The sequence below is a fragment of the Haliaeetus leucocephalus genome, unplaced genomic scaffold (assembly GCF_000737465.1).
Source record: "Haliaeetus leucocephalus isolate CR32 unplaced genomic scaffold, Haliaeetus_leucocephalus-4.0 Scaffold668, whole genome shotgun sequence".
NCBI classification, from domain to species: domain Eukaryota; kingdom Metazoa; phylum Chordata; class Aves; order Accipitriformes; family Accipitridae; genus Haliaeetus; species Haliaeetus leucocephalus.
In genome coordinates this window covers 3843694-3867584 of record NW_010973104.1, presented here as the reverse complement: position 1 = coordinate 3867584, position 23891 = coordinate 3843694, and the positions used below count along the sequence as shown (strand labels likewise).

Here is a 23891-nt window from a genome sequence, read left to right as displayed (position 1 = left end):
TCTGACTAATGTCAAATCCCAACTGCAAGGCAATATAAATTCAATCTTCCCTGACGAGGAGTGTCTGATGCAGCCCAGAGGCTCTGCAGGGCACTTGGGCTGGCTGAGTTTTAACACACGTCCGAGTGTTTCGTTGCACCTGGGCACGAGGATATTAAGACAGGCAAATGGATGGACATCTGAAATCAATGAGACCTTGCTGAAACGTGAGCATCTTCCTGCTGCTTTCAATTAATCTGGCCGGGGAGCTCTTTGCTCCCCATCCCTCTCTGATGGCTTCATCCTTCCTTTGGATGCTCAGCGCTCCCCATTTCGAGCCAAAGCAGAGGCAGGGACCTGCACGCCCCAAGTGAGAAAGAAGATAGTGCCAAAGCGACCTAATTTTAGAGAGGTACTAGTATCCCCTCGCTTGCAAATGGGATACAGGGAAGAACATCCCGAGGAATAAAGCACCATCTGTTGCAAAGTTTTGGCTGGATCACGAAACCAGACGCGTTGGCTTCATTGCGTAGCCGTGAGTGGGGCAGCTCTTCTGGGCTTTCAGATGTTACGGCTGATTTTTTTCAAGCTGCCCCTTCTGTAAGTTCAGTGTTTGCCTTAAATGGGTGGTGGATATGGGCTCCTATTTAGCAAAGGGCACCCGGCCAAATGAAGGGGTACAACGGCAGCATATATTAGCTGTCTGTTCCTGCCTGCTCTACCTACAGGGCAGGCTGCAGTTAAAATTGCTTGTGCTAAATGGCCGCATTGTAAATGGCTGTGGCAGAGCATCTATTTTTAAACTCTTGGGGAAGTGCCTCAAAGTAGGAATTGTTCCCTGAATTTGGGTCAGACAGTCTACAAAAGCAACAGCTCGTTTTTGCTTCCCCTACCCCCCCTCTGTAGCCGGGTTAGAAAGTTGGGCTCCTGCTTGGGGGGAAGCAAATGCCAACAAACAGGGCTGAGGAGAGGATGAGGTTAAAGCGATATTTGTCCCGACGCCACCGAACGTCCTGTCTTTCAGGTGTGCCCGGAGCTGGGGACAAGGCGTGTGTGTTTGACTTGCTCTGCAGAGCAGGAAATAATGAGAAGCCATTACCGAACCTGAGCAAATTACATTCCCGCATTGTTCTACAGAGGCAAAGGCTTAATGCTCTGCCTGGAGAGAGACTGAGGGCAGCTGGTTTTCATCTGCCTTAACACAGTACAAGCAAGAAGCCTCAAACAGGGACGTTGTCTCTTTTGCCTAGACAGCCAACAAGTTTTCAGGGGTTCTCAATGGCCTCCGAGGTTTTTTGGGGGTCCCCACCTGTGCAAAGCACCTTGTGCTTGCCACCGTCCTCCACGGATACTGTTGTGCTGGGTCTGGGGAGCAGAGGGTTTGGGACTTTGTGCTCAAACGTAGCTTTTCCAGCTGGGAGCTGGAAGGCACTTCCCTGCCTTGGATGGTTTCCAACTCGTCCAGTCTCAGCGTGTCCAAATCCCGTGTCACTGGGCTGAAACTTCTCGAATAATTCCTGCTAATCTGGGGTTTGTTTTCTGATGCCGCGTAGGAATGCTTTCAGCGTGTCTTGTAACAGTGCTGTCAAAACCAGATCCTCACCTAGTGTTGAAGACGGGGATGGGGAAGCCTTCTTCCAAAATTTAGCCCTGAGGAGAGAGATGCTGTGCTTGCACCTTCTGTACGAATCCTTGTTGCCCCAATGGATTGATTCTGCTCTTGTGGCTCTGAGATCCCACCTAAAGAGCACTAGGTGCTGCGGAGCCATGCAGCGGCACGTATTTCCTTCCCCAAATAGCTCATGATCTAAATAAACCCAGCCAAGATGCACAAGGCTCGTTAGATGGAGAAGTCGGGGCGGCGGGGAGAGGAAGGGAGGAGGAGGTTGGAAATGGCAGGTGGAATGGGAGCACCATGGAGCAAGGGAGGGGATGGGGATTAAATGAAGCCGTTCAAACCCGGCGATGGCCAAATCAAGACCATCTTTCCGTGCCCTTGGTGCTGACAGCTACCGAGTGTGCATGGGAACACCTAATCTTCTGACCGGGGGAGGTCGGGTGCTCCGGCTCCTCTCCTAATCTATCCTAATTTATATCGCTGGCCCTGCTCCCGCCCGCCGTAAAGCGATGCGTCAGCAAGAACACCCCGGTGCGTCATTCGCCAGCAGGGATTTCGGTTGTTCGACGTTACGGTGACATTTCACATAAACAGCCGCTTTCACAGAGTCTGGCAGCTGCTCTGCTGGAGTCTATTGGCAGAGCGGGGGCCTCCGAAATAGCTCTTGCTGATGTCTGACCTCTGCGATCTGGCTTGCTGGGAATTTTACTTTCCCTTTTATTCATATCTGTTCACTTTAACAGCTGCTCTTTGGGCGAATAGCTTCAAATGTCTCCCTGCCCGTGAAGGGATGGAGCTGGGATTATTCAGAGCTGCTGGGCGTTGCTGGGGGACTCCTGCACCCCTGGCATCTTTGGTGGAGAAGGCATCCACCGCCGTGCCTGGGTAATGTTCGCTCCCAATGCGATGTCGGTGGAGTTCCCTGGTGTAATAAACTGAGTTCCCGTCACTTACGGTGGTGTTCAGGTCTTCCCGTCATTGGGGTGAACGGTAATTGCTGAGACTGTAGGCACCGCTCTTTTCCGAGCAAAAAATCTGGCTTGTGTGGCTTCATCGCTGGGGGACGTATGCACTGAGAGCTTTTCTGGCACTGCTCTGACTGCCTGTTTCTCCCCAAAATCCAGAGCCACAGTGAGCCACGGGAGTCCCTGAGAGAAAACCTACCGTCGTCTTCGTCTCCACATCTGCTGGCTGTAGAGGAGGAGGCATGAATCCTGCCCTGCCTTGGATCCTTCCTCTTGGATGTGTACTGCTCCTGACAAAGGCAGCCGAATGCTTTATCTTGCACAACTCGAGTCACCTGGAAAGCATTCTGAGTAAATACCAGGATGGGGAAACTCACTCCAGATCCAAGAGAGCCATTTTATTCTCGGACAGACAGGAGATATTGATGCTCCACAATAAATTGAGAGGTCAAGTGTACCCAGCGGCCTCTAATATGGAATACATGGTGAGTCTAGCTCCTGATACCTAACTTTATTATTGCTTTTTTTTTTTAACTTTATTTTAATCTTCTTTATGGTGGAAGAGGTGTAGCCAATTTCCTCTAAAGTAAGTTTTTCTCAAGAGGTTTCCTGGAGCAGTTTCATTCCAGAGTGAAAGATGCGTTAGATCATTGGACTGTTTTGGTTGGAAAGGGCCACTAATGGGTCATCGAGTCCATCCGCTGCATAGTTTCAGGACTGGTTCCATTATTCATAAACTAGCGTCTGGCCCAGCCCTGGATGCATCTCCAGTGATGGTAATTCCACAGCCTGCCTCAGCAGGTTCTTCCATTACCTTAATGTCATAAAAGCATCAAATTTTCCCTAGTGTTTAACCCACGTTCTCCCTGTGAAAGCTTTCAGACCGTTGTGATGGGTGTTTTGGGACACCGCAGTCTGCTCAGAGAAACTTCTGGTGGTCTTTGGGTTGCCATCAGCTACCACCCAACGCCGGAGGTAGCGTCTGCCCTTTTGTCATACGCTGATCACCAGAGATTATTGATGCGAGCCAAGCATCTGTGGTGCTGCTGGGAATCTGCTCAGGACCTTAGAGAAACAGGGTTTGAGGAATGTTGCTTAATCTGCAAAGAATTTCAATCACTGGAAATAGCTGGAAAGACTTTGGGAGTTCATGGGTGGATGGGTCAGTGCTACTGGCTTTTTGTAGTTCAAGAAACCAAAATAAAAGTTTGGTCAATGTATTCTTCCACTTCAGAGGGAGAATTTAAAAGTATAAGTATGAAATATGCCTTTACCATCAACAATTCAGATGAATAGGTTTTTTTCACCTGATGCCAGAGACCCTACTTTGAGCTATTTTTGACATGCCATCAAAATATTGCGGGGCCAGAAAATGATGTAGGCAAATAATTTTTGTGTGTGTGTGCCTTTTCCCAATGTGCAAATATAGTTATGACTGAAACTAGTCTGACTTGAACTGTGTGCTCCTGCTGACGGATTTAAATGATTAATGATTTGTTAAGACCACGTTTAAAAGGGTAAAAGAAAAGTACACTAAATATAATATAAAATTGTTTGCCAGCTGTGCTGAAATGAGTGCTGCAAATGGAAAATCCTGCCTTTTGTGACTGCAGGGAAAAGGAAAAGAGAAGGGAGGGCGGAGGACAGTGAGGAAGGACAACTGTCCATCAGTTGGTCCCCATGAGCGTTCACACCCCTGGTCTTTCATCCCACTTTTGGCAGAAATCGCACGCCTTTCTAAGGACCGGTGCTTTGTAACTCTCTTTCTCAGCGAGCTCTCGCGTTATCCTGCAGGCAAGGTACTGCCAGAGAAGAGGTGACTTGATTAATTTCCAGAAAGTAAACACAAAGCATGAGAAAGCCAAATGTGTTTTTGTTGGCTTTGAGGATCTGAGAGGGCTGCCGTTGCGGGCTGTCCACTGGCCGACTGCTGTTTATGCTTGCAGCAAGGTTACACTTTTATATTTGCCTTTGCTCGGTGTGCTTTTCTAGTGGTTTTTATGGGCGATTGAGGGTAAATGAAAGGGCCTTATATGCTGTGAAGAAAGAAGCTGAGTATAAGATGGTGCTACTTGGAAAGGCTATAATCAGTCTTTCATGTATTCGTGTTTACCCAATCTTGCTTGGAAATGCTGTGTGTATTCTGAACGTGAACTTCACTTTAATCCTTTGTTCTGCATAGGACATTTCTCATTTGGACTCGTTTAAGAGGATGGCCTGTCTTTAGTGCCCTAGATAAACTTTTCTCTTTTCCTTTGGTGCCGGTGTGGAGTGTCACAGGCGACGTGCAGTGCTGATTTGTGGATAAGTAGGTAGAACTTGTTCTTGCCCATCGACCTCCAAACGCTGCCTTGCGAAAGTCCTTTTTCCCAGCTCCATATCTGACATGTTTAAGTAATCTAAAGTGGCAAGGGGAGCTAATATATTCCAGGCAAGGGACATATTTACCTGCTACAGGATGAACTTTAGTTGGTGGAGGCTGTTAATAAGAAAACAATAATGCAGTGAGTCCCATGACTTATCTGGAGATCAAAAGAATTATATACATACAGGATAAGAGTGAAGAAATGAAGAAAGAAACAGTTTTGCTGCTGGGTTTGCATAATTAATTGAAAGCTAGCACAGGTATTCAGCGTTAATGGAAAACGAGCGAGCAGCGTGCATTTTCCTGACGAAGCTGGTCAAATACAGAATTACCTCAACCCCTCGAACAGCTTTACGATTGACACTTCCACTGTGGGTTTGGACTTTATAACAGCAGTCACGGCAGTGGATGGGCTCCAAGAGCAAAACAAACTCCCTGTTAATAAACCCAGAGTAAAAAGGACATAATAGTTCTTAAGACATCGTGACCTTTTAAGATGGCTTAGTCAGATGGCTTTCAGCAGTGATGAAAGGCAGAAATCTTTCCTCTTGCGGAGGCCTCAAAGACAGCTGGATAGAACAAAATTGTTCTCAGTACAGATTGCTGGAAGGAAAATAGTTTGTTTTCATGTATAAGGTATGCATCCTTCCTCTAAACCGTAGGGTGGTGACTTTCCTTGTCGGGATGGGATAGTATTTCTGGGTGGGTTAGCAAAGCATATCCAAGCTTCTGCCAGCACATGTCAGTCCTGGACTCCCATGCCACTTTTCAAAGCAAATTGCCAGTATTGCAAAAAGTCTAAGCCGGGGAGAAAAATGTGCGAGTAACCCGATCACTACAATTCAGGTGTCTGGGGTTAGATTTACAGACTAGTTAGGCTGAGTAAGTAGACTCCTTGTGGGATATATTCTTATTAAATCTGAACCTACAAATTGTCGTATAGTGTGCGTGTGCCATGCATGTATTTTATATAGACGGTGAATACTGTACTTTGAAAGGCCATTACAAATTTGCAGGAGCAAAAAAAGAGAGTCCATGTGCTAAATCACTTGGAATCACACATTCCTGAAGGTTTCTCTATCTCTGCTTGAGCATAGGCGTACACTGCCCCTCTGGCTTCAGTAGTCTTCCTAGATACTGCTTTGAATATTGGCATAAAGAACTCTTGCAAGCGTAGCTGGGAAAGTCTGAAATCTTTTTTTTTTTTTTTTAATATGTTTATTGCTCTGAAATAATTCCAGCCTCCTGACCGCATTCACGTCTGAGAAGCAAGAGGCAAATAACTGCTCTAATTTAAATGGGGTGGCTTTGTAATCTGACGCCTGCAGAAATGAGCTTCTCTACTCATCAAGCACAAAGCCATGCAAAGACGTAGCTCGCTCCCAATTGCATGTTGAGTATCTTTTGTCCGAGTTAATTTATTTTATCCGTAGGCATCAAAGGAAGATGTAATGCATATGTTCACATCAATTTCCATTTAATGGCCTATTGCTCATAACGTCTCTGCATTAAATTAGGAGATTTGGAACATCTCTGCGTTTGAGGCTGCAGGGAATAACGCTCTGCTAGAAAGTCTGAAGCGCTAATGTCTTGGGAGAGTTTCTGTGGCTTATGTGTTGGACGGGAAGGTGGATTGTGGCTGGTCATTGCCTAGTGCAGAAAGTGGGAGACCACAAAAAGCTGTGTGTCTAGGCACAATTGCAATAGTCTGCTCGAACAGAGGTTTGGAAATGTGTGTGTGGTGGGTCAGATCCCATGCACCTTCAAGGAGTTGGAGGGCTGAGACGGAAAATGGTTTTATTCCCTCTGTCAGAGCTTTGTCTGCACAGGGTTTTGCAGACTGACATGAATTTTCTTGGCCACCGGTCAGTTCAAAGCCAGGCTGATGAGCTCAGAGCAGCTCTGGGATGTTGTTGGAATTTGGGTTGCTGAGCATGCTTAATGATAAGCTGTTCTCAGAGGTCTGGGCTGTTAGCTCAGTTAGATGAGCTCATGTTTGCCTTACAAAGATAGTGTAGACACACCAAGTTCCAGGAGACACTGCGTTTTCCTGTCGTCTTAGCCAGGGACATGCGGTCCCTCCCCATCCCAGTTATAACTGCCCGAGACTGTCTTCAGATACTTACTCGGAATGAGCACTTGTTGTTTTCTGAGTGTGTTTGAGAGCCTAAATGCCCTCCAGTCCTCCAAACGGGCTCTGACAGGTCCTTTGATATGTTTGAGATCAGAAGTTCCTCTTCTCGTGGAGATGACAGGACTTGGAAAGACCAGCTGATTGTGATGGTAAATGTCCAAAGAGGACATAATCTTGCGCTGGCACGTGAGTGGGCTGGAGACACATTACAAGACCTCTCTTCTCTTTGGTTTTATTTGTAGGAATGTGCAGTAATATTTTAATCCCAACAAATTATCCTCTAAGGACTGTTCTGAATAGACCAGCTGTCAGTAATTACACAATGAATTCAGGGTACTGTCTACTGGGTCCGGCAAGTCTGGCCTTTAAAACAAATACACTCCTGGGCAGTGGAGCCAGTGAAGCTTGCTTTCCGATTTGCCTTTGTATCGAGTTTGAGCTCTCGTTTGGCTTACAGCTGGGTGATATTCAATGAGGACTGATGTCACACCAATGTCCTTCCCTCAGTGGGAACATAAATGGGATTTGTCACTTCTAACGCGATGCCTCTTTCAGTGAGAGTGGTATTAGCTTAACAGCTCTGGGACTTTGCCACCTCTGTTAAATTTGACTGGGTCCGTCGGTGGACTCGGCAGTTGTTCTGGAAGGAGGAGGGGAGATGGGACTGGGAGACTCAGACCCGCACCCTTTGATTAAGAGGTTAGGCCAAAAATCTCCAGCTGTGTCGGTAGCGGAGGGCAGGAGCACATCCACTGTTGGAGTTCCCCTTCATGGGAAAGCCTGGAAATGTCCTGATAGTAAAGACAGTGGATGGAAAATCGTGCTGAACTACATCAGAGTTCATGCATGTTAGAATTCTTGCAGATCTCGGAAATGGGTGTCATGAGGAAGTGCTAGGATCTCCATCCTCGATGGTTTGGGTTTTGTTTTTTTTTTTTTAACAGATTAGAAAAACATCTGTGAAGAATATCTTGTGGTTTAGGGTGGGTAGTCTTAGAGGGGTTCTCAAGGTCTTCCCAGGTGTGTTTTCTGCTGACCTATGCCAAGCATCTCCTAAGAAGCATGGCATCAAGCAGGAAAAATAATAGACCCTTTAGTGCCCTGCATTTCCATGGCAGGGGACGTCCTGACAAACTTGCTTTTAGGTTAGGGCACATCACTGAGACATGCTGGCTTCACAAAGACAGGCCAGACGCCAGGGGTGAGCTGTCCTTTAGTCTTTCCCCACTAACTGCTGTTGGTTGAGTCTCTTGATCTAATAAGCTTGAGATGATGAATGGACCTGTTCTTTTCTTTCCCCGCAACCTGAAGACCTGGGATGACGAGCTGGAAAGATCAGCCCACGCTTGGGCTCAGCAGTGCATCTGGGACCATGGACCTAGTGCCCTCATCAGGTCAATTGGACAGAACTTGGCGGTTCACTGGGGCAGGTAAGAGTTGAGGTGCTCCAAGCTCATTGCAAAAAGCAATTTATGGAGCCTCCTTTAGAACCAGTTGGAAAGGTGTGCCTTGTTGATGCTTAGTAGAGAGCTGGGGAGATGGGAGAAAAGCCGAGGATCACTAATTGCTGTTGCTTCGGTGAAATGGTTATAGCGATAACATCTGCAGCCACCTTCGGCTGACTGTTCCCAGCAAACCAGCATTGATGTGGGTTACTCCATTTATCTGTATCTCTGGGTAACGCAGCTGTAATGTGCTTAAGATCACTCTTACTCCTTAAAGAGAACAGCTACAGAAGTTCTAAGCCCTGCTCCTAAATCTGCTGTTTCAGGGGGGGTTCTGACACCATGCTGAGAACCGGCTGAAAGCTCAAGTTTCTCAGGAACAATGTCTGGACTCCGCTGCTAGTTCAGAACTTAATTATCTCTTGCTGTATTTCCCATAAATATTTATCCAGATCCTATTTCACTTTACTGGAAATGCAGATTTATTTTTTTTTTTTCAACTTCCTGGGGAAGTTTTTAACCTAGAGTTGTTGTTGTCCCAGTTAGGAAGGGCTTCTAACTGGATTTGCCTCTCCATCTCATGGTGAAATTTGTTTATTGTTAAGCCTCTATCATTAAGCCTGTTATAGGTTAAACCTGCTTTGTACAGCAAACATTTTGTACGTGCTCAGGAGCCCTAATGGGTGGAAGTGCAGTTATGTTTGTGTAAATCGGGTAGAGCTTGGTTGAAAGCAATGGAAATTTGCTAGTGTGAAATTAGCCCGATATAAAAATCGGGCCCATTTTTATTGGCAGAATTAAATAACGATTGGAAAGTAGAGTGGTTAATCCATTGGAAACAAAGTCAAAAGATCGTGCTGTTCTTGGCTCTCCTACAAGCGTTCAAGATGGCCATGGCTTACTGATGGAGGTGGATCCAATCTTGCTCCCTTTGCAGTCACCGAGAGGAAAAAGAAATCAGATTTATCTCAGTTTTTTCAGGAACGGGCCATAACTTGATTGCCTCAATTTCCTCTCCTGTAAAATAGGATTCGGAAAGTATTCACTTAATGACATCATGACATTAATGTTTTTAAAATACTTCTAATGAATGATTTTTAATGAAGAGTTGGCTGAAAGACCAAACTCCAGTTGGTAATGATATCATTTATATTTCTGGCCGCCTGCTTCATGTGAGCTGTTGAAAGCAATAAAAAGCAGTGGGTTTGAAGTGCTGCTCTGATACAAAATTTGCAGGTTGCTCTGTTTGCTCACTGTGTACGTAGCAAGCAAAATGCCTATGAGTTTCTATAGGTAGTTTTAACACCGTTTGTGTTCTCCTAAATGGTGCAAGTAGCATCAGCAATGCCGCAGACTGCAATATCTGGTGCATGGCTTGCACAAAGTACACGCGGCATACGTGGGGGCTTGGTGCAGAGGGAAATTCCTGCAAAAAAAAAAAATGTGTACGTGTGTAGTGCACCAACTGTTCTGCACTAACTCTGGGCGTGATGTGAGTGTGAAAAAGCCCACTCGCTTTCAAAGGTCTTACAGTATTAACTGCTAGCGTCCTTCCAGATTTAGCAAATTGCCTGGTGGTGAAATAGGTACACGATGGCTTTCGGTTTGAGATGTTTGGCAAACCTTAACTTCTGTTTACTTTCAAAATACAACTTTCCGCCAAACTAGAAGTTTTTTGTAGTTGTGTGGAAAAGTCAGGAGGACATTTCAGGTCAGCGGCACTTGAAGGGCATGTCAAACCTATAAATAATACAGAAAGTCAGACCGGGCTGTGAATCTTAGGGAGAAAATCATCTTTAACACTTTCAATGAGATTTTTTTTTTTCTGTTCGCTAGACCATGTTACTGGGTTCTTTTAAGCAACACCTTCTTAATGAATGGAACTTGCCTTAAGAAACTTTTATTTAAAAATTAGCAAAACTTGTAGTGAAAAAATATGAGCTTCCAACACGGCAGGAGGCTACGGGTATTGTTTGAAAACTTCTACCAGAACTCTGTGATTTAAACTGTCTTTGTTCCTTCAGGTATCGGTCTCCAGCTTTCCACGTCCAGGCTTGGTATGACGAAGTTAAAGATTACACCTACCCGTATCCCCACGAGTGCAACCCGTGGTGCCCCGAAAAATGCACCGGCTCGATGTGCACGCATTACACCCAGGTAAAGGAGACGAAGGGCTTTTGTACCTCTACCCTCTTCGTCCCGCACCGCAACGCGTGCCCGCAGAGGGCTAGTTTGCTCGTTTTTAATAACCGCGTTGCGCTCGCAGATAGTCTGGGCCACGACGAACAAGATCGGCTGTGCCGTGAACGTCTGCAAGCAGATGAACGTCTGGGGCGAAATCTGGGAGAATGCCGTCTACCTGGTCTGCAACTACTCGCCGAAGTAAGGCAGATGAGCTTGGGCTCTCTCCAGCTTTTCCTGAAACTGGCAGCTTGCTTAACTAGCCCAGGATCTGGGGAAGAGATTTCAGTCTAGACTGGTGGTTGTGGCTTTAAATTTTCTCTTTCGACGGCAGCGCAGAGCCGGTTCGAGACTTCTGAGCGTTGCCTGGAAAACGGAATGAGGGGCCGGGGCCAGGCAAGAGCTTTGATGTTCCTGCCATGGGAAGGAGGAGGAGGAGATGGCCAGGACGGAGCTGGCGTGAGCTGAGCGAGGCTCGCTCGCTCGTTTTGCTGCTCGGAGGGTGGGGAGGAGAAGATGGGGTGGTGATTAATGCTGCTCAGAGCTGCTCCAGCAGCAGCCGTCGTAGCCAGCCAGGTAGGCTGCCGTATCGTCAGGCGTTTTTTTCGGTCCCGTTCCCCTCGGAAATGTGCTGGTTGAAACGCACGGCTGCTTCGTGCAAAGCCAGCCCCGCGGCAGTCGGTGGTGGGAGCGAAGCGAGCTGGGGCCCGCTGCAAGGAGCCGCAGAGAGATAAGTCTCAGACCCGGTGAGCTCCCCGTGGCTTAAAAAAAAAAAAAAAAAGTGAAATAACTGCATCAGTCAAGATTTAGCTAGCTCGATGGTTTGATTAATTTTCAAAATGAAAATCACCTTTCTCGACTACTACACCCAGGAGAAGTTTCCTCCCTGGCAATGGCAATTAATATTTTCTGCTTTAATGGCTAATAGGATAAACATTCCCACTCCAAGTCCTTGGCAATTTAAAACTGAAAACCAAAATGGAATAGGGAAATCACTATATACAAATAGAGTGGCTTGGAGAGCATCTGACTTCTGAAGATCATAGGGCAGAATAATGCAGAGAAAAAAAAAGGTGTGCGGGCATAGAGCTGGCAGCTGACGGCATGATCCAGGCAGAGCTCTATGGGTGGGTTGTCGAAGCCCCTCTCCCCACGTTAGGTACCGAGCACGCCGCACTTTGGTGGGATTTAATAACCTGCTTCTTGTTAAGGGATCACACCATCGCCCATGGAGCTCCCACAGCAGGCTGGGCTATGTGCACGTCATCCATTCAGGGCTGCTGGATGGAAAAATACTCTATTTCGGCAGTTTCTGCTTAATCTTTTCTCTCTGGCATCAGTGCGCATTGTCCTCATCTAGCCTTATAGGTGGAGACAGCTGAAAGAGCAATAACCCAAGGGTTCGTAGCCACGGGCTGAACTCCGGCTCCTTCGAGCCCTGAAAGTTTGCAGTATGGAGTGCCAAAAAGGGCTTTTGTTTCTGGGTAGTTTCTTGTGGAAAACGCAGTAATCCATTGATCTGCTTCTGTTTACGTAAGATTGCAGTATTTATACAGAAGTTTAATGCAAAAGCGATAGTGCATGACATTTATTTAAGTCAAACCCTAAAAATGTCATCTTGGAGGTGAAATGAGGAGGAACGTTTTTCTTACGAGGTTTGCCTAGGCTGGTTGTTTAGTCTTTGCTTAGTTGCTCTGGGCTGGGACAACGTTTTTTGCAGCTTCAGAGGCAAACCTGGGGACTCGAGGATGGCCAGGTTGAGCAAGGAGAGAGCGCAAAGCGCCGCTCTGCTTCCCAGATGACCTGGCGTGAGGGTCCGTGTATTTCTGCTGTTTTTTCTGTTTGGAAATGGTTTCATACGGAAAACGGAGCAGCTTTTAAATGGTAAGAGCTGTGCTCCAGCCTGTCCCATACAGCTGCCTGGGGGGTTTGTGGAAAATAGTGGGAAACTTGTGGCTCTGATGACCGAGAGAGGTGAAGGCAAGTGTCAGGCAGATGGAGGCAGGAGGCAGGCAGCCACCGAGCGATTGCTGGAGAACCACAGGCAGCACAAGGGTGGAAAGAGTTGGGGACAGACCATCTTTTCCCCATTTACAGCCCCTTGTCCAAGGATGAGCACAGCAGAACCCCCTGTTTCCCCACTCCCTTAGGGCCAGTCTTGGATGGGTATTTGGGTGTCTGATGGGTGTAAATTGCTCCTGTGCTTGCAGGGGTAACTGGATCGGAGAAGCCCCATATAAAACCGGCCGCCCCTGCTCCGAATGCCCGCCGAGCTACGGAGGAGGCTGCCAGAACAACCTCTGCTACAAAGGTACGTGGTGGAGGGAAAAGGCTGGCCCAAACTTATGCCTGGAAACTTTTAATTAGAAGCAGCCGCAGCTTTAACGCGCCTTTCAATTACCCATCCTTACGATTTCGACATCGTGACACGTGGTAAATCGGTGGCCGCTGCTGAAACGGAAAAGCCCTTGAACTGCTTAAAATCTGGAGCTCGGTTTCGGCGCGTTCTTCCCCGCTGAAAACGAGAGCGAGCGCTCGGATCGGGGAAGGGAGAAACTGCTCCGAGCTTAACGTGGGTTTGGCTCGGGAGCTCCGGCGGGATTTTGAGTTGTTGGCAGGCTGCAGGCAGGAGCGATCCCGTCCTCGTGGGGTTTGTTTGGGAAGGGAATGTTCTCCGGCGCTTACCCGAGGCGACGTGGGTGGGCAGAGCTTGGCTGCCTGCCCTGCTCCTTCGGGGGCCGGGGACGGAGCGATTCCCTCTCTCCCCACCTTGGTTTTCACGGCTGCGAAATGAATACAGCGATTCGTGCCTCTTGGAGAAGAGGAGGGGGTCGTTGGATGGTTTCTCCTGACCTGTGGAGTTTTCTCAGAATAGAGGTCAATAGAACGAAAAATATGAACGCTGAAACCTCCGGTGAAGCAGCGCTAGCACGCAGGATTTTCTGGGATGGCGCGTTGAGGGCCTTTTTCTTCTCCCATGCGTTTTGCTTCACAAAGAGCTGGGCTCTCGGAAACAGGCAGGTTCCCTGGAGACTTGCCCAAAGCAGACGTTTATTTTGCTGCGACGTTGCATTTCGCATTTTTAGCCATTTAGGGTTCGGGGGGAGGACCCCAGAGTGCGGGTGGGCTTCAGTGGGGAGAGGAGAGGGGGTGTCCCGGTGGTACGGCGAGAGGCAGAAAGCCTTCTCGGAGCCACCATCCATCATCCCTTCGTTTGCATCGTTCCTCTCCTCGTTACCGAGGACGAAAGCAGCACAGGGTTTCAGGTAGGACTGGCCAAAGCAGAATAAATTTTGCTGGCGCAGTTTCCCAAATCCCTTTGCCCGGCTGCAACAGCAGGCAGCTTGTTTCTCCGGCAGAGGTAAAATGAGGGATAAAACCCGCTGAAGCCAGGACAGAACCCGTGCTTTACCGGAGGATTGGCTGAAGCCGTGCTGGTGGGGTGGTTTGGAAAAGCAAAACCTAGGTGGGAGGAGAAGAGGTTTCAGCCGCCTTCCTAAATACGAGGGACCTCTTTGCACGGGCCCTTTAGCAAATTTGTGTTTTCCTGCAGAGAGAAAGAGCTGTATGGGAAACAGAAGACAAAATATCAGCACTTTATATCGCTGATTAGTGGGGTTCGTTTCAAACTTTTATTGTAAGATGCTCTGAATGCCACTTCATGGGCAGAGAAGCAGGAGAGGAGTGGGATCTCCCTTCCCGGTGCTGCACCTGCCCTGGCGATAGCCCCGCTCTGCTTTTCACTGGCATTTTGGAGTTTCCAACTATTTAAAACCAGATCCTCGTCAAACCAAATTGCCTCCCTCAAATTCTGAACCCGTCTGACTTCCCCATCGACGCGAACACGTTGTAATTATTTTTAATCCCCTCTTCTAACAAGATTACCGCTACGAAGATCCCGTCATCACTGAGACGGATGAGACTAACGAAGTGGAGATTTCGCAGGTGGCGGAGCAAAAGCCGGTGCGGTTCCATCCTCCGGAAAGCAAACCCAAGAAAATCATCCCGGACTCCTACATGAGTAAGATGGCCTCTTTCTTTTTCAGCTCCTATAAGTTTTCGAGTACCTTTATGGGAAAAGGTGTGGAAAGTGATGAGAAGGCTCGGGGAAAAAATAACTGGGAGGATGTTTGAGTGGAGGAGGAGGTAACCTGTGCGAAAATTCACTGTTAATTATAGCAGAAGCCTGCCAGAAGCAGGGAGCAAACCTTTCAAAAGCCACTCGTGCCTCGTGCACGTCAATCTGCGGTAGTTATTTGGTCTTTTAAGCCATCTTAAGGGAGTATCGATGAAGACCGAAGGTCCCCTGATCAGTAATCAATTTAGGAAATATTGGATTTATTTCCCATTTAAAATACTCCATGCTCAACAGTTATCTCTTTTGCAGCTTTTCTGGTTTTTTTGGTTTGTTTCCTTTTTATTTTTTTCCTTGGGAAGATTTCTGAAGTTATTTGTGGAGCTGGTAGTACTTCCTCAGTTGTTCTCTAATTGCTGTTAATTAAAAGAGACTTATTGTAAAAACAAGGTGAGGCAAGCCAATGCATCCTTTTCAAGTTTATCTACCAGCATCTTGAGAGTCTGTAATTAAATGGAGAATGAGAGCTCTGGCTGCAGACCTGAGGCTGTAAATCAAAGCCTTCAGCTGTCAGATGTTTCTTCCTTGCTAATATTTCCAAAGACACCTGTCTCAGGTGAAGGGCTAAAGAGGCACGAACTGCTCCAGGCTGAGTTGGTCTGTGATGAGATTTTATCTTCCTGCACCAAAGACCTCCAGGAAAGATGCATGGCGGTTGCTCATCTCTGTAGCTCAAGAGCAGGCTGTGGCAATCTCTTTCCTTTTTAAAATATTAATTTATTTTCTTTTTTTTTCTCCTCAGCACAAGTCATTACCTGTGAAACCAAGATGAGAGACAAATGCAGAGGCTCAACATGCAACAGGTAGTGTTTTATTGATACCTCTTGGAGCGCTGTGGGAAAAAGTGGCCTAAAAATTGTCCAGTTCTCGCAAACATAGGCTATACTATGTATTTTTTGTGACTATCTAGGTAGGTCTTTTTTAAAAAAAAAAGCCTTAATTTCTCTTATACAAAGCCTTCAGCCAAGCCTAGCAATAAGGTGACTCAGTTTATTTTACTCAGCCATGATGACCCACAGTTTTGAGTGTCCAAAGTAATTTAATAAATTTTGGCAGAGTAATTTTTGAGCCTTTTTCATGCATTCCACCACTGTCCAAGCCAGACCAATAATTCATGGCTTGTTCCCTCCCAGTCAGTCAAGAACTTCTGGTTAAGGTTTCTGCAAAGAACAGGACAGTTTATCACTTGGAGAAAAACCAAATCCACAGAATCTAAATATTGGTTGGGCTTTTAAGGAGGGTGGAGAAACTGTTTTAAAAAGTAGCTATTTTGCAATCTTGTTTTTAAATGGAAGAGTTACGTGAAATGAATGGAATGACTATTAAATGAAATAGAGTCAAAGTCTGTTTTTCTTGAATTGTTTTTTCGCCACCCTCAAAGATATATATCTTTACTAGGTATTTGTGCCCAGCTGGCTGCTTGTACAGTAAGGGAAAGATCTTTGGAACATTTTATTATGAGAGTGTAAGTACCTTTTAATAGCTCATAGATGTAATTTGTGGGGAGTTAGCGGTAATAACAGAAATGGGAAATGCCAACAATTCTAGTGTAATTTGGCTTTTTGTATTCTCCAGTTGTGGTGCTGTAAAAGGGTGCTAAGAAAGATTATCTGTATTTTCCTCACCTTAGTGATGAAAAAAAGCAGCAGTCTGGAGAGGCAAAGGGATTCCAGACATGATTTTATCATGAATGCCCTTAATATGCAATGAAACCTGTGGAAAGTGAGGGATGGGGATCAACAGACAGCTCGTACAAAGATCTCTTCTTTAGTGTGGGCAGCTGTCATGCTGAACAGAAACTTTATACGAAAAACACTGGTAAATGTTGTAACTCAATAATATTTTGGGCTGATTTGCTGGATCTTGAATTAGGAAGATAATTTATTTATAAAGCATGGCACTGTTTTCCCATCAAAACTACTTTTGGGGTGAAGAAAGCTTGAAGATAAAAGGGGTTTTGTGTAAAAGCATGTTTGCTTTCCCCATTCTCACTGTTGGTGCATGACTGCATCGCCCATGATACATATTTACCCTGCAACTTCTGTGATTGCAGACAGCTGCCTCCTCCAAGTGGTTTCAGCAGAAATATTTTGGCTTTGAATATTTTGTCGAGAGCTGGAAATATTTCATACTGGTTGTTAATTTCCGATGCTGCTGCTCTTCTAAATTGTATCTAAATGTACGGTTTTGTTATTTAAAAAAAGCTTGCCATTCAACCAGGCAGTGCTTAAAATAATAATAATAATAATAATAGAAGAATAAGGCTGTGTTGGGAGAGTAAGATTTAACAACCAGATTCCAAAGGAGTGTAGTCAGCTTATTTTCCATTTGGCACTTTGGTGGTGGTTTCATTTCTTCTTCATTTTTTTTGCACAGCGGTTGGTCAGCGTTGCTCTGTGAATGAGATTTGTTTCACATACTATTTGTATTTGTACTCTTGTCAGTCATCAAGCATATGTCGTGCTGCAATTCATTACGGCATCCTGGACAATAAAGGAGGACTGGTTGATATCACGAGGAAGGGGAGGACACCGGCTTTTGTGAAGTCTACCAGGAACGGCGTGGAGTCTTTTAGGTACCACCTTCATGAAAAAGTTTTTGCATTTGCTTTAAGTATATGCAGATGTTCGGTTGTCTTTGTTACTCATATGTAGGCATAGTGATTCAAGTAATTCTAGTCTGCTTATTTTTTTAATAAATGTTTTCATTTGCTTGTTTTGCAGGAAAAGTAAGCCTTCAAATGCATTCATGGTTTCCAAAGTCACAAGTAAGTTTTAAAAGTTGAGAAGAAACCATTGTTGCTAGAATTTTATGGGATAGTTGAAAACGTCATTCCTTACAGCACTCTTTTTCATTTTAAGTGGTCACGCCAAATGGTTCGGTACCACAACTAAACCCTAGAGTGGTGATCCGTCACCCGCTATGGGCAATTGCACCATCAACCACCTCATTTTTCTGTGGGGATCTAAGAGGGAGGTACAGAAAAAGGCAATAACGGGCTGTTTCCAGCAGCATCTGGTTGTGGATCAGGGTTGGGTCCAAACGTTAGCTGCAGTGTCACAAGCTGCTGGTAATAAAGTGGTGGAAGATGAGCCATCCTTGTTTGAAAGCCTCAGTCTAGAGTGAACACTGTATAAAAAAAAAAATATAGTACCTAATATTATAGTGCAATAGTATAATGAAACACATAATACATACGAAATTAGTTTATAACAGTGAGTTGTCATATTTACAATGAGCATATAAATAAATACTGTGGAGTCCTACTTTTTAAACAATTCCCACTCTCTGAATGTCTTTGAATAATTCCTCCTCCTCCTCCTCCATATAATCAGCATTTAGGTTAGATCCACTTGAGCCACTTTCAGGGAAAACTACCGGTGTCAGGTTATTTACACTCCACGTCCGGAACTGTAGGAAAACTGCACCGTCTTGTGGATCAGCTGCTTTTCTCTTTTGAAAGCTGTGACCTTTTTAAGGCCGCATCGTAGGGTGGCAGCAGGATTTCTGCTGGAGAGCTGCTCAGCCCTCTCCTGGGTGCATGGTGCTGGTAAAGGAGCGAGCAGCTTTCCTCCTGCTGCCCTCAGCGGACTCACCAGATGTGTTTTTTCTGCAGCCGCCTGAGCTATTAGGTCTAGTAATTTGCCTTTCCCTATTTATCTCCGCAGCACAGACGCTGGATTGCTATACTACAGTAGCTGAGCTGTGCCAGTTCAAAAAACCGGCGACCCATTGCCCAAGGTAACTGCATGCCACGAGCCCGCTTAAGTTCAGCTTAAACCCACTCCGCTCTGGGCAGGGAGGATGCTGAGGTCCCCAAATCTGAGGGCTAGCGGGAACGGAGCTGATTTGACCAGATGAACTGGAGGAGAGGGCTGGGAATGGCGTGTTTCCCTCTGCCACCGTGCTTTGCTTGGCATCGCGTAGGAAAGATTTCCGACTGCTTCAATAAGTCGGGCTACGTGATCCCGTTTCAGCACCCCCCCGTGTAAGAGCATGCGACTTTGCGCTCTGTCTTTATTCTCCTGCACTTGCTGGTTTTTGGACGTGGTTTTCCTTTCCACCTTAAAACGTGGAAGAAGTTTGTTCTAGAAGGCTGCTTTGTGCAGGTGTAAGTCGTGGCGGGGTGGGGGGCACAAACACAAACACGTGCAAATAATTACGTGCACAACGTTGTGCAAAAACGTAAGGACTCCCCTTTGTTAAAATGTCACAAAAGACCAATCCCTCTTCTACTGGTCTAAACGCTTCTATTTGCAGTTCCGCAGTAACTACCAAATGTCATCTGAGGGGAACAAATAATTAAATTCACTGTTGCCACCTGCAGACCAGATGCAGGCACTTGAAATGTCCCAAGAATGCAGCTTGCTTTCCTCTTGAGCCTTGATATAGAGAATAAATATGAATAAATTGTTTTCTAGGATTTATTGTCCAGCCCACTGTAAAGATGAGCCATCGTACTGGGCGCCGGTGTTTGGCACAAACGTTTATGCAGATGTGAGTATGCTCCTTTCCTTGATGACCCTGTATATCGCAACGTCCGTATCGCAGAGCCGGGGTCGTACTCTGCGATTTAGGGAAGGCAGTCAAAAATCTCCGTCGTTGTTGCAATTTGGGGATGGGGTAAAATGAGGTTGGAGGAAGAAGTAGCACCAACAGCTATGACACCGGGTTGGGGAACCCTTCCGCTCTCCGACATCGACTTATTCTTATGGACTTGGGCAGGTCACTTAACCGCTCTGTGCCTTTGGGGCTCTGGCTCTGAAATGACGGTAGCGCTTGCCTGCCTTTGCAAAGTGTTTTGGGATCTAGAGATGAGCATCAAAAGGCTTTTTATTATATATGGTCATGCTATATAGTTGGCAAAAATAGGCCTTCTTCCCCCTCCCCTGTCCTCCTCTTTCTGGGAGCTGAAGAGCGTTTTTGAGCAGTCGCGACACAGCGCAGAGCAGTGGAAAGAAAGCACGCGAGTTGGTTTTATTGGTTTGTTTTTCTAAACTCTGCTCATGGGGATGAACAGAGATTTGATGCTAAAACTAGGCAGAGAGTCATTTTTTTGAAATCTTTTAATATTAGGCCTCTAAAAACCTGGATTTCAATGTTTTTCTGTTTGTGGGTGCCTCTTTTTTTTTTTCCCTTTTTTTTTTCTTCTTTTTTTTTCCTTCATTGGAGATTGTGTTTAGAAATGCCAGCTCCCTGGCTGGTGTGTAGGAACGTGCTTTCTGAAGGCCTGGGGGAAGCAGTCGGCAGATTGTGGACCCCCAGATTGGGATCAGTGTGGAGCTTTGCAGACTCCTGAGAAAAAACATCCTGTAGAAATCATACAATAATTTTGGGCAAGAAATTTTGAAAGCAATTTAAAAGAAAAACCTGTTGAAACCGATTTTTTTTAAAGGTAGAGCTGCACAAACAGGTTAGCCTAGACTAGCTCCCATGCAAATTTATGGGGCAGCTGCCACCCAACGGTACCTGCCTCTGTGCATGCTCTGACCTGCAGAAAATGGGAAATAGTTTTTTCTCTTTTATGAGGACAAAACTACCTCAGATTACCCCCAAATGGGGCCTGCGATTACAAGGGTATTAGGCGAGGACCAGCATCCCGGGCTGGCGTTGTTTCCTGATTTGTACTGACGCAAAAGGATTAGTGTCCTTTAATGAATCGCAAGCTCCATTTCCTACCGTACCCCCTGGGTATTGTTTCATAAATGGCAGCATGGACTGTGATTTGGGAGAAAAATAAAATAGGAAAAAAAAAAAAGTATTTGGCCACTTCCTAGAGGGTTTGGTTAACATTTTTTCTGGACTACTGTACTAATAAGGGTGATGTGGGTGTAATAAGGAAAATATTTAGGTTTTTACAAGAGTGCAAGGTTGGTAGCAAAAGAGGTGAAACCAGCTGGGAAAAAAAAAAGAGTTTGAGGCGGCTGTGAAACGTGCTGCAAAGGGAGAGGTATTGGTGCAGAGAAACGTTCAGGCTGGAAAGCTGACAAGAGAAACACGCGTGCCGTGCAGGGAGAATTTGGGCAAAGGCTTTTCCAAGGGAGCATGGGCTCTGCAGGATGCTCTCCAGGAGGGGATGCTGTGAATTAACTTGAGCCTGCGGCCGAGGAATAATTAAAGCAGGCAATAAGCTGGATGAGAAGTGCTAGTCTTCTGGGAGGGCTCTTTGGCTTCGTGTCTAGAGTGGCACCATCATGGCCCTGGGGGGACTTGTGCTCCAACTGTGTCTTTTTAAATAAGTTACCTAAAAGAAAATGAAGCCTTTTGCCCCATTTCCAGTCTGCACTCCCTGCAAGGTGCCCTCTAGCCTTTTAGCACCCTCTCCAAAACATCCATTTGCTAAATGCTCTGGCAGGTAAGGAGTTGGTAGTCCAAGCTGTGATGACAAAAATTCTTGGCTAGTCTGTGTTATGACCTGATTGACTGTGCTTCTGTCCTGAGATAGCATTCACATTTACATGATCCCAGGAAGGCACGTGAAAGTTTGTTTTGCCACGCAGAACAAAGCTGTGACATGAAGAACTGGCAGGTTTTGTGGGATAATGCTGATTTTTATTCAGGGGGCATAGGAGCCACTATCTCTGTTTGCATTAAGGGATTTTTACCCGCTTTAAATGCTTTCTGATCTTTTTTTTTTAACTCATCATTATAAAATTATCTTGGATTATGTGTTTATAAGATTATCTCCTGGGTACTCCTGGTGGCTTAAAGCGTAAAGAGATATTGGCAGCCTTTGCTTTAAAAAGCAGTGCAGGAAATTGTTCGTGGTGAAATTAGTAAGGCTGTGGAACAGGGACATAGAGGAGCCTAAAATTTTGGGATAAATGAACAAAATGCGAGAAAATACACTATGGGAAAAGTTGATGCCCGAATCCCAGGTCTTTCCACTGAATGACATTACTCTTTGGTGAGAATAGACTTGCTGCCTGCATGCAGGGTTTGCAGATCGAAGTGTGACAGGGAGGGCACGGGGGGGAACATATCCAGCATCATCCCAGTGCTGAAACTGGTAGCGAGAAGCAGCTGGCTGGGGAACAGAAAATTTGTTGCCTCTTTTCCCTGGTGGCACATTGCAGCAAAGTTCTTTACATTGCCATGTAAATGGGGGAGGAGAATAAAAAAAATTCTATGAGCACATGGTTGTGCCTAGGAAATAAAACTCAGCTCTTGCTAATGTGGACAGGACCAGTTCTGGGGTGATGCTGGAGCTGTGTGAACACCCAGGGATATTTTATCAAGGCTGTAGAAGAGCTTTTAAGTTTCATGAGACAGTCATTTGTCACTCTGCCTGGCTCCTAGTGTGACATAAGACTGCAGGGGAAACCTGTCCCCATCCCCGCTCAGGAGTCCTGTCGAGTTGGGAGAGAAAATGACTCTCTGCTCTTGAGATAAGATCTTTTATCCTCAGTTGTGCGGCAATTAGTTGAAGGATAGATCACCTACATAACGAGGCAGGCATTTATCACCAGAGCAAAGCAAGTTGGGTGGCTCAGCTCTCAGGAGATATGAACTTAATGATTAAACCAGTCACACTAATGAGGAAATTATGGGTCATTAAGCTCATAGTCACAAACTATTGCTAATAGCCCACTCTAAAAGTATTGTCATTTTATGGTGTGTGGCTCAGAGTCCACTTCGTCAGGAAATGCTCTCAGAGCATCCCCGGGGGCTACGCCATGGAAAGCCCTTGCGTTGTCCGTACAGCTGTCCTACTTCTGAATTTGAGGGGAAGGCCCTTATTCTCATCTTCCAAAAGCTCTGCAGTCAGTTCATCAAAGTGATGCCTGGCCTGGGAGATAAGAGGGCTGTAATCCAACAGAGTGATAAAAGGAGGTTTGGGTAAGGCAACAAAAAGCCTGCTGGTCAAAGCTTTGAGTCAGAGGCGGAACAGCAAGTCCCGGAAAAAAAAACAGGAATGCCTTGAAAAGAACATTGTTTAGGATGTCTCCCAGTGGAGAGTGTTGCAAATTGATTCAGGACAGTTTGATTTTATGAGCCAATTTTAGATTTACAGATTTCCCACTGCATACTAGGGTGAATTCACAGCATATCTTCCAAATGCAGCTTTCTCTTGCTCCCTTGACCATATATAGAAGCAAAATACCAAATTGGCACTCAAAACTCAGAGAGCTGCCAAGAGATAGGCCATCCAAAGTGATAAATATATAGGGGACAAGGCAAACCTGCCATATATGGCTGCGAGAATGAAACAGCACGATCCCTATTGTACGTACGCTACGGGAACATTTGCCCTTGGCACTGGTTTTGTGGTACTTTGGTTTTTAGCGATCAGGGAGTTTATGGGGTTGGGATTTTCACCTGCTGCTGTTCCCTGTGCAAAGCTGGTTTTTGCTTTTTTTTTTTATTTTTTTTTTTATTCCAGCCTGCTGTATGTAAATCCTCTAGAGACTCGATGGCCAAGTTTATACTACGCCTAAGTGTTCTCTGCATTTGCTCTCTTCTCTGGATGCTTTGGGAGCTTAGTCATCAGTTGCTAGTGTTTCATGTTCCTCCAGCTCGTCTGACTCTGCACATCTTGGAGAGCAGGGAACGGCGTGATGTGCAATAGAGAAGCTTTAGTCTTTTCAGAAGTGTTAATCTCCTTCCATACCTGTTGTTGTCTTATGGGGTAATGCCTGTCCAAAAACTACACCACTCAATGGGTGCAGCCCTTCTGTTTTTCCTAGAAAGAAGGTTGTGAACTGTCCTGGATAATTGGTGGTCATTTACCTTAATTCAGGAAAAGCGTCTGCTTTTCAGGCAACCGGGTGAATAAACTTTGCTGAGGTGGCTGGTCACTAGCAAAGAGTTTCACCGCAGCGGTTTTTCTGGTGCAGACCCAAGAGTCGCTGGCTGGAAAGTTGTCCTCAATTCAGTTTTGGGTCTGGATAATCTCCCAGGCACAGATCCACCACAGGCGGGAGTGGTGGGAAGGCTGCTGGTCCTCTGCGGTGGTGGTGGATCTTCTTCTGACATACCTGCAAGATCTGGTCCATGACATCTTTTATCCCTACACTGTCCATAAGAGGGACAGAATTGTTTCACAGCTTTTTTCACTCTTTCTATTTA

The 23891-nt window shown here is 45.9% G+C and overlaps 1 protein-coding gene across 2 annotated transcripts in view; it reads left to right on the top strand.

Moving 5' to 3' along the window:
- CRISPLD2 (cysteine-rich secretory protein LCCL domain containing 2) overlaps nucleotides 1-23891 on the top strand; it is a 28487-nt gene that overhangs the window by 2347 nt on the left and 2249 nt on the right. For both annotated transcript variants that reach the window (XM_010579644.1, XM_010579643.1), the window contains 12 exons: nucleotides 2722-3047; nucleotides 8373-8491; nucleotides 10531-10663; nucleotides 10773-10888; nucleotides 12898-12998; nucleotides 14568-14708; nucleotides 15565-15625; nucleotides 16221-16287; nucleotides 17267-17397; nucleotides 17546-17589; nucleotides 18491-18563; nucleotides 19244-19319. In XM_010579644.1, coding sequence (XP_010577946.1) covers nucleotides 2805-3047; nucleotides 8373-8491; nucleotides 10531-10663; nucleotides 10773-10888; nucleotides 12898-12998; nucleotides 14568-14708; nucleotides 15565-15625; nucleotides 16221-16287; nucleotides 17267-17397; nucleotides 17546-17589; nucleotides 18491-18563; nucleotides 19244-19319 — 1305 coding nt within the window. In that variant the 5' untranslated portion in view covers nucleotides 2722-2804. The remainder of the gene's footprint in view (nucleotides 1-2721; nucleotides 3048-8372; nucleotides 8492-10530; nucleotides 10664-10772; nucleotides 10889-12897; nucleotides 12999-14567; nucleotides 14709-15564; nucleotides 15626-16220; nucleotides 16288-17266; nucleotides 17398-17545; nucleotides 17590-18490; nucleotides 18564-19243; nucleotides 19320-23891) is intronic.